The sequence below is a fragment of the Sinocyclocheilus grahami genome, unplaced genomic scaffold, assembly GCF_001515645.1.
Source record: "Sinocyclocheilus grahami isolate Dianchi unplaced genomic scaffold, SAMN03320097.WGS_v1.1 scaffold209.1, whole genome shotgun sequence".
Classification (NCBI taxonomy): domain Eukaryota; kingdom Metazoa; phylum Chordata; class Actinopteri; order Cypriniformes; family Cyprinidae; genus Sinocyclocheilus; species Sinocyclocheilus grahami.
The window spans coordinates 541,730-551,593 of NW_015505388.1; the positions used below are offsets into that span (position 1 = coordinate 541,730).

Sequence of the window (9,864 nt, forward strand, 5' to 3'; positions counted from 1 at the left end):
TATATATATATATATATATATATATATATATATATATAAACACACAAGTAAATAATGTAAACAGAAACTTATATTTTGGATGCGATTAATCATGATTAATCGATTTGACAGCGATATTATTATTAAATAATGAAGTTCACTATTATTACTATAAAAAAATTATATTAATCATCATCATCAACTCAACCTTTATTTATAAAGCACTTTCAAAACCATAAAAATTGACCAAAGTGCTGTACACAAGCAGTATATAATAAAGATCAAAAAACATAAAACATAGGAACAAAACATAAAATAAAAGAAAAGTAATTCACAATTGTCCTGACTAATTAAATGCCGAAAGCCTGATAAAAAAAGTAAGTCTTTAAAATTCCTTTTTAAAAATGTCCATGCTTGATGAGGATTTTACAGATAATGGCAGAGCATTCCAAAGTGCTGGAGCCACAGCAGAAAATCATCATCAATCATCATCTTCTATCTATTAAAGAGTTTTTAAAAATCCACAAAACCTAATGCCCTTAGATGGTTATATGAACTTATAAAGTTAAATATAAAAAGGCTTGCATTTTTTGCAAATATGTTGTTTACAATATTTTCATTGTATGCAAATAAGTCATTTACAATCTTTGAATTTTATGCAAATATGTTGAATGCGGAAAGCTTTTGAAAGAGTAGAGTGACACAAGTGCCACTAAAACATGTGTTATAAGACATTCATCTTGCTGGTGATACCAAGATTAATAAGCACATGCAGAGTATATTATAAATTCAAGTGTACTTGCCGCTCCACACACCTTGGATTGTGGCCAAGGTGCTGTTGCTCATCAGTGCTGGACTCAAAGCGCTTCCAAGACCACCGGGTGCCAAACTTAGAAAAGCTCCGCTGCAAAGGAAACACCAGAGAAAAAACTGAATTAACAATATATACACACAGATGTCCAATCACAAGCTCGAAGTTGATGCTCTTTCAGAGAACTAAAATGATACTTACCCAGGAGTGAACTGTGAGGACGCCATAAGGCCAGGATTGAGGCCTGCGGCTGCAGCCATGGCAGCGATGCTGGCACTGGTGGGCAGCTGGGTGGCTCCTTGCAGAGCAGCTGAGAGGCTGGGTGCCGCCACCATCACCTGCCCAGTGCACAGAGTTGTCGCCAAGGAGGAAGGTGCCTGACTTACTGCTATCACCGTCTCCTGAGCTGAAGCCTGCTCTGAGGAGGACATCTGCGCTGTGGTGGGGGAAGGGCTGATCGAAGGAGAAGATACTGCCGTGGTGAACACAGGTGCAGTAGAGATGACTGATGCAGTGTTAGTGGTAGCTGAGCCAATAGTTGTGCCTGGAGAAAGAATAGGCTCTTGTGAGGTGAACAATAGCAAAGTTGTAGGCGTTTCTTTAGGCATTCTTGCCTACCAGTAAAACCGATGCTGGAGACACTGGTGCTGGTGAGAGGCATAACTGGGTTTACAGTCATCGTAGTCGGTGTGTTACTGGTCACAAGACTTGCTGTACTCAGTGCCTGAAACGAGGGAAAGAAGGAAGAGGTTTAGTACTATTTTAAGTAGTCAGATCTGTTGGGTTGAATGAACGGAGGCAGTTTGCACGTCGTGTACCAGAGGTGTGGTGGGAGGGAAGATTGCTTTGATAGGAGTGCTGATGGCGCTGCCACTGCTGGGTGGGTTGATCCTCTTCTCTTTCTGTCTGCGGTTACAGAACCATACTCGGATCACCTCCTTCTCCATGTTGAGCTGGTCCGCAATCATGGTGACCTCCTCAGAGGTAGGTTTGTGGTTCTGCTTGAAAAGGGCAAATGCACAAGAAACGCCCTTATGGCAAAAACAAATCACCAAAGACCTACCAGCCTCCAGTCCAAGGTTTAAGGAGGAAATAATTCAGCTGGATAATAATTCAGTTGAGAAAATATCAAATGTTTAAACAAGGGTCTTTGGATGTACGGTTTCTTAAAGAAGGGGCTGAATGTTGTGGGTGTTCGGTTTCTGATAATGTAAGAAGTTAGAACATACAAACGCAAACATTTTCTGTAGTTCTCAATTTACAGAGTTTTATATTACACTGTATTATTATTAATAATAATAATTACCATCATTTAATAATAGTGCTGTCAAACGATTAATCGCATACATAAGTTTTTGTTTGCATATGTGTGTTCTGTGTCTATTTATGTATACATACATACACACACACACATACAGTATATATTTAGAAAATATTTACATGTATTTACATGTCTATATGTATATTCATAAATATATTTAATAAATAAACAACCTATTTTTTTGAAATATATAGCACACATGTATTATGTAAACAAGAACTTTTCTTTTGGATGCGATTAATTGCGATTAATCATTTGACACCACTATTTAATAATAATGTAATAAAGTGCATTACTATTACTACTAATAGCTACAGTACAAATAATACAATTAAATTCAAAACAGTGTAAACAATTACAAAAACATTATTAAGTAGTAGTAATAATGTAATAAAAAAAATATTTATATTTCTATAATTCTATATATTTTATAAAATAAATAAAATGTATTATAAAAATAAATATTTGAATAATAATAATAATATTTTTAATAAACAAGGCAAAAATAAATTATTTTGAAATAATAAGGTAATTAATAATAATAAAATATAAATCTGTGTATAAATGACAGAAAATATTAATATTAATAATATTTAATAAAAAGGAATGCACTGAATTACAAAAAATATTAATTGTATTATTAATAAACACTAATTTTACCTTTATTTGATATTTCCATCACATTGTCATTAAAAACAAATGGAAGATTTTGCCCCAGTAAAACGTTAATAATGGCTCATCAAATAAGCTCTGATGTGAGATGTCGCTAACCTCCAGAAAGCTCTTTTCTAAGGCCACTCTGATGTTGGTCTCAATGCTGGTCCTCTTCTTGCGGCGGCGGTTCAGGCCCTCCAAGCCCAGCCCAGCCGAGCCAAGAGAGCCGGGACTGGACAAGGCCTGGTCAGACGTCTGGTTCTCTGCACAAACAGCGCGCACAAAAGCACAAAGGAGGAGTGATATAAGCACCTGTGCCAAACAGCACTGCAGATGTGCCTCAGAGCATCAGCTGTACTACTTAGTAACATAACTTAAGTCAAAAAACACCCACTCTACACATACAGAAAAGAGAGCGGGACCTGCAGAACCCTGATAGAAACTCCAAAACTAAAGAGGAATGCGACAGGAATCTTCATATCCTTTCTAACATTCTTCATGATATGCAATGTTATTTTGAGGGAGGAAGGTAAAGGAGAGAAATGGCTCAGAGCAGAGAAAATACATACCTGCATCATTGAGCCATTTTTCAAGCAGAGGCTTCAGTTTGCACATGTTTTTAAAGCTCAGGTTCAAGGCCTCAAAGCGAGAAATGGTGGTCTGGCTGAAGTCATTTCCATAAAGTTTTCCCATGGCAAGACCAACATCCCCCTGGTACATGAAAAACAATAGCATGAAAGAAGTTTTAAACTCTGAAAATGTCAGGCAGAGTCACGTAATGAGTCTCAACTGAAGGTGAATTGTCTTCAAATAATTAGAAGTCACAAATGAACTCTCTCTCACATTCTGTCATGACCTGGATGATTAAACACCATCAGAGACTTTTGAACACTGAAATCAACAACAGCACGCAACAACACGCAAACTGTGAGACCAGTGAAACCCCGTTTACCTGTGTGAAGCCCAGTTTGATACGTCTCTGTTTGAAGGTCTTGGCAAACTGCTCTAGCTCCTCCAGGTCGCTGGGCTCCTCCAGGCTGGGTGTGTCGATGTGCTTTGGTGTCGTCTGGCTGTGAGGAAGGGATTGGATGGGGGTCGCTGCTATCGTGCGTGTGGGTGTAGCAGGCTGTGAAGTGTAAGGAGAAAATTATGGAGATAAACAAGAATGGCTGAAAGATTTCTTTTTTTTTTTTAAAGAAACAAATGTGAAAACTGGAACTGTCCAACTGAAAATGTAGTATGAACATTTTTTCACTTTTTTTGCGCATATATGCTACCATTTAAAAGTTTGGCATCAGTAAAATTTTTTTAAAGAATAATACTTTTATTCAGCAAGGATGCATTAAATATATCAGAAGTGACAGAACAACATTTATAATGCTACAAAAGTATTTTAAATAAATGCTGTTCCTTTGAACTTTCTATTCGTCAAAGAATCCCGAGGAATGTATCATGGTGTGCACAAACATATTCATCAGCACAACTATTTTTCACATTGACATTATGAAGAAATGTTTCTTCAGCACCAAATCAAAATATTAGAAAGATTCCTTAAAGGGGTCATATGATGCTGCTAAAAAGAACATTATTTTGTGTATTTGGTGTAATGAAATGTGTTTATGCGGTTTAAAGTAAAAAAACAAACACATTATTTTCCACATACTGTACAATATTGTTTCTCCTCTATGCCCTACCATTTTGAAACGCGCCGATTTTTACAAAGCTCATCGGTCTGAAAAAGCGAGGTGTGCTGTGATTGGCCAGCTATCCAATGCGTTGTGATTGGCCGAATACCTCAAGCGTGAGACGGAAATGTTACGCCCCTCACATACTGTTAATGCCGTGTCCGGCCGGAGCGACGAGACAAAAACATTAAAACCCATTACAAACGAGGCATTTGTTGCATCCAATGGGGACATAATTACTGAATATAATGACTTATACTGTCTTTTTACGTGTTGCATTGCATTGCATCGTGCCGCGTAAAGATAAAACTCTGTCTGCATTTGTGATCAGAGAAATGACAAACAACAAGTGCTACTCTACACTGCCCAAAACTCGCGTTTGAATCATCAGTGGTAAATCCTTTAAATGAAAACGTACTTACGTGAGTCAGAACTGCCGGCATTTTAGTCTAACGTTACTCTCCCAGGATCAGTAAACAGTCCTCCATAAAATGTGCTGCACACATCTGGATATTTGGGTTAAACTGTTCTGGAACAGTGTTGTAAATACAACTTAACCACTGATTTGTAGTCGTGTCCTCTTTTGGAAGACCAGACAAAGTAGTTTCGCTTTCACAACGAAAAACACAGTGGCCTAGCGTGAGGGGAAGCCCCGGCTAAGCGTGCGCTGAGGCCGGGATAGAGTGAGCTGAGGCCGGGCTAGCGTGAGCAGAAGCCCCAGCTTAGCGTGAGCTGAGGCCGGGCTAGAGTGAGCCCGGCGGATCCGACGAATGATCGGCAACCACATGTGACAGACCCCGGGTTGGATTCCGCTTCGTCCACGGTGAAAGTTGATGAATTCCCTCAGCGACCAGCGCAGATCAGCTCTAGGCATGATGAAGCGGATATCGTCCTCTTTTGGAAGACCAAACAAAGTAGTTTCGCTTTCACAACGAAGCACACAGCATCTTCACGACATGGCTGCAGCGTCAACAATACTACAGCGAGAATAAAAGTTACGCATTCTTTCTTTGCGTGAACATTTGGGTGGCGTTATGCAAATCTTCCCACATAGAGAAAGGAAAAATTGAAATCGCATCATATGACCCCTTTAAGGATCTTAAGACTGCTGAAAATTGAGTTTTGCCATCACAGGAATACATTTTATTTTAAAGGGGTCATATGATGCTATTTTAAAGATCATTATTTTGTGTATTTGGTGTAACAGAATATGTTGACATGCTTTAATGTTCAAAAAACACATTATTTTTCAAATACTGTACATTATTGTAGGTCCTCTATGTCCCGCCTCTCTCAAACACATCGTTTTCAACAAAGCCCCCTCCTTTGACAAGCGCAGTCTGCTCTGATTGGCCAGCTCACCCAATGCATTGTGATTGGCCGAACACCACAAGCACGCATCGGAAATGTAACGCCCCTTCCCATAATCGCGAGTGTCAGCTTTCAAAGTAAATATCAAGACAGTTAATAATGTCGTTAGTTTTACCATCAGTTCAAGCCTGAAAGGGCAACAGAGTCGCGTGACAGACACAGTGATGATGCAGTACACAAGCCGCGGTTAAGACAGCTGACGTGCTATGATTTCTGACAGGCAGTTCACTCTCCTGTGATGTGACCCTGTTCCCCTCACACACACACACACACACACAACGCGTTACTCTGCGCTGCAAAAAACTCCGCATTTGAACAGTCAATAGCAAATAAACTGATAACAAAACATACTTACAGTCGCTGATTCAGAAGCGCCAGATTGTCATAGCAAAGTTGGAATTGACCCTTTTTTTATTTATTTATTTTTTTTTTTAAATAGCCTTTGTGCACAGCCAGCCTTGTACTCTTCTAGTTTAAAAAAAAACAAAAAAAAAACTGTCGTCCATTAAATGCGTTGCACAAATTCGAACATCTGGGTTGTGCTGTTCTGTTGTAAATAAATCTTAACCAAATATTCCTAATTGCATCTACTTCCGGAAGGCCAAATAAAGTGCTTTTGCTTTCGCACTGAAATACACTCCCTGGCATGGCTGCATCAACACTACTGCTGTTCCTGAAACCACGCCTTCTTTCTTTGCGTGCACATTTGGGCGGCATTATGCTAATATTTCCACATAGTGACGTAGACATGTGGGGGCGTGTTAGAACGAGCCGTTTTAGGTAGGCGTGGCTGACTCTTAACTTTTATAAAGAATATCTCTTTGGATTTGAGACTTTAGTCTTTGCAACTTTACAGATCTTCTTTATGCACCAAGAGCTTGTAACACTCCAAAGAGAAAGGAAAATTTGAAATTGCATCACATGACCCCTATAAAATGTAAAAATAGAAAAACAGTTATTTTAACTGTCTTAGTGTATTTTTGAGTAACTAAATGCAGCCTTGGTGAGCATAAAAGAAAATCTTTCAAAAACAGGAAAAAAAAAAACATACCGACTCCAAACTTTTGAACGGTAGTGTACTTGGAATAAATAGTGGTTTTAACTTCTTAAATCACAAAAACAACAAGAAACTGTAGTCAGCGCTGTTTGCAATCTATAAAGACTTAAAAATACTTAACACAATTAATGCAGGGGCGGAGCTAGGGTTGGCCACCCCACTTACAACGGCTGCGTCTGTCTTTTTTTTTTTCTTGACAAGAATTTCATTTATTTTGACGCATCTTTACGACCACATCAAACTGGAGACTTTTCAGCACTCCGACTTCGCCTCAGAGCCAAGCGCTAGTCAAACGAGCACGGAAAAGGTGCAGGTGATGAGGGAGCTTCAGAGGAACAACAGTGAACTGTGGTCAGATGAGATGTTGTCAGGCCGTAACGTCAGTAAAACCGAATTTTCCTGTCCTGTCAGCCGTTACACTGTGCTCGTAGCACATACTCTTCAATTGCATGGACAAATGTGGCGGCGCACGCTGTAGCCTGTATCATTTCATATTAAAGCGCGAAGGAACCAACAAGCATGCAATGTCATAGTTATGTCATCAGTAAAGTCATCAAGTTAACAAAAAGGCGATCAAAGCTGCCTTAAAACTGTGTATGTAAGTATTTGTTATATATGAGTCACATTTAAGAACATGTCTCTGAAATGCAGTGATTTTCAAAACTGTCCTGGAGCAGCCCAGCACTGTCTCCTAGGGCTGCACAATTAATCAAACTTCTAATCGCGATTACAATTATGGATGCCACAATTTTGTACTCGTTCAAAGCGGCAATTAATCGTTCAAAGTCCACTTATGTTATTCTGTGTGCTTATGATGCTTTTTTTTTCTTTTCTGCATGTTATCTTAAGGGGTTTTCCCATTATTTTAATTTTAGTATAACATTATAATACAATTCATATTTGTACTTTTTTATAATTTAAAGAAACCAATCCGATGTATAGTTGACATTTGAGACTTAATACTATAGAAAAGCACAAAGTTTTTCAGTTAGAGTGTTTTCAGCTTTTTTATCAATACAGCATGCAGTTGCACTAAACAATGGTATAAAGATCATTCAATGTATATTGTAGTAATCGTAATTAATAATCGCAATTACAATTTCAAGGGAATAATCAACAATTATGATTTGTCAATCGTGCAGCCCTACTGTCTCCCTCATCTAACACAACCAATTCAACTTGTCAGCTCATTAGTAGAGACTTTAAGACCTAAACTGAGTCAGAAAAGGTAAAGAGTTGTGAGAAAATACGATGCGTCAGATCCATGTCATGTTCAGCAGCTGCAGCTCTTAAAGCAGCCAAAATAACCTAACAACCCAGCTGCTGTGATGGAAAAAAAAATTCATAGACATCAGCAGTATTGGTATCAGTGATACTCTCCTTCAGTCATAAAAAGCTGCCATTAAACAAATATTAAAAATATACTGTCTTTATGTTGTTTCTACATTAATTTGAAGATTGCATGTGAAATTATTGCAACATAAAAGCATATTTAAAAACTTTAATGCTAGGTGGGATTATTCGCAATTAATTTCAGAAAAAAAATGTGTGATTAATTATTGAATGGGATGCCCCTGACCTGTGTGGCAAGTGTGATGCTTGGTTGGGTCTGCAGGAGGTTGGCTTGGCTTTGAGGTAGTTGAGTTAGAAGGTTCTGGGCCTGCAGGAGACCTAGTTAGAGTAAGAGGAAAGACAAAACAATCAGATAGGCTGATCACATGGAGGGATGGAGAGATCCGAGAAGGTTAAGATGACATGGGACTCACTGTGCTGGCCATGTGGTGTCTGCGAGATGATGAACTGCGTGGGCTGCAGCTGTGTTGCGATGGGGTGGCCCGGCTGGACCAGCACAAACTGCTGCAGGTTGAGGTTCTGCTGCTGTTGCAGCTGCTGTAACTGCTGTATTGTTCCATACAAACACAGAGTGAGAAGAACATTAGTATGTGTCACTATACCAAGTGCACCAGTTAAGCTATGACTGCCATGACAACCTCACCAATTAAAATAAGTGGTGTTCAACAGTAAGGACATTTTAGATTTTGTTTGAAAAATAAATGTTGCTTTTGCCATAACCAGCAAAAGTAAAATATTTAGGTATGATATAGTGTTTTCTGCGATCTGGATCCTGGTGGAAATGCCATTTTTTAAAATTGATTTAACAATTTCATTTTGGATACTTTGATTCTCCATTCAGTTCAGATGCAGCTTCCTTTGTATAAATAGCTGAAGGGCCTGGAGAACAAAATCCCTTTTAATTTGCCTAAATATTAATGTTAATTAAAAATACACGTCGCTTCTGTCACTTGAGACATCCTGAGGGCAAGTGACAATACTGCCAGGGCAAAAAAAAAAAAAAAGTAAAAAATTAAAATAAAGAAAAAGTTTTTTTTTTTAGCTCTACAATTAATTTACAATTAGTTTTAATTATTTATTAGCAATTACTAGAGCCCGACCGATATGGGTTTTTTGGGGCCGATACCGATATTAGGGAGTAAAAAAAGGCCGATACCGATATATCGGCCGACATTCTTTGTGTATATTATAGTACAGTACCAGTCAAAAGTTTGGACATTTTCCCATTCGTGTCCAAACATTTGACTGGTACTATATATATATATAGAATACAGTTTATACATAAACAGAATATATATACATAAACACATTTTTTGCAATGATCACTCAAATGTGGTGATCAAACACTTATAATGGTGACAGAGATATGTAAGGGCATTTAACAATAAACTTGCGATGAGTGCGGCGCACAATGTAACGGGGTGTTAGTTGTAACACACATGGTTTGAATATTTATTTTACCATAATAACATTTAAATTCTGGCTTAAGTAAATTTTTTATCTCAGTTTTTATTATTTATTTAAAATGAGACAAATCTGATATTATTTTAATCTCCAATCTGTTATTTATCAGTTCAGAAAGTTTTTTAATGCTTTGATTACTAGCAGAAGACACTAACCAGTTTTAAATTCC

At 38.0% G+C, this 9,864-nt stretch overlaps 1 protein-coding gene across 8 annotated transcripts in view; it reads right to left on the bottom strand.

Annotated features, from left to right (window-relative positions):
- LOC107595807 (POU domain, class 2, transcription factor 1-like) overlaps window positions 1–9,864 on the bottom strand; it is a 22,884-nt gene that overhangs the window by 5,008 nt on the left and 8,012 nt on the right. For 3 of the 8 annotated variants that reach the window (XM_016286346.1, XM_016286341.1, XM_016286342.1), the window contains 9 exons: window positions 8,645–8,777; window positions 8,458–8,549; window positions 3,718–3,891; window positions 3,335–3,476; window positions 2,883–3,037; window positions 1,609–1,791; window positions 1,409–1,514; window positions 992–1,334; window positions 783–883 (listed from right to left, as the gene is read on the bottom strand). In XM_016286346.1, coding sequence (XP_016141832.1) covers window positions 783–883; window positions 992–1,334; window positions 1,409–1,514; window positions 1,609–1,791; window positions 2,883–3,037; window positions 3,335–3,476; window positions 3,718–3,891; window positions 8,458–8,549; window positions 8,645–8,777 — 1,429 coding nt within the window. The remainder of the gene's footprint in view (window positions 1–782; window positions 884–991; window positions 1,335–1,408; window positions 1,515–1,608; window positions 1,792–2,882; window positions 3,038–3,334; window positions 3,477–3,717; window positions 3,892–8,457; window positions 8,550–8,644; window positions 8,778–9,864) is intronic. The other 5 variants (XM_016286347.1, XM_016286345.1, XM_016286348.1 and 2 more) reach the window with 4 other exon arrangements.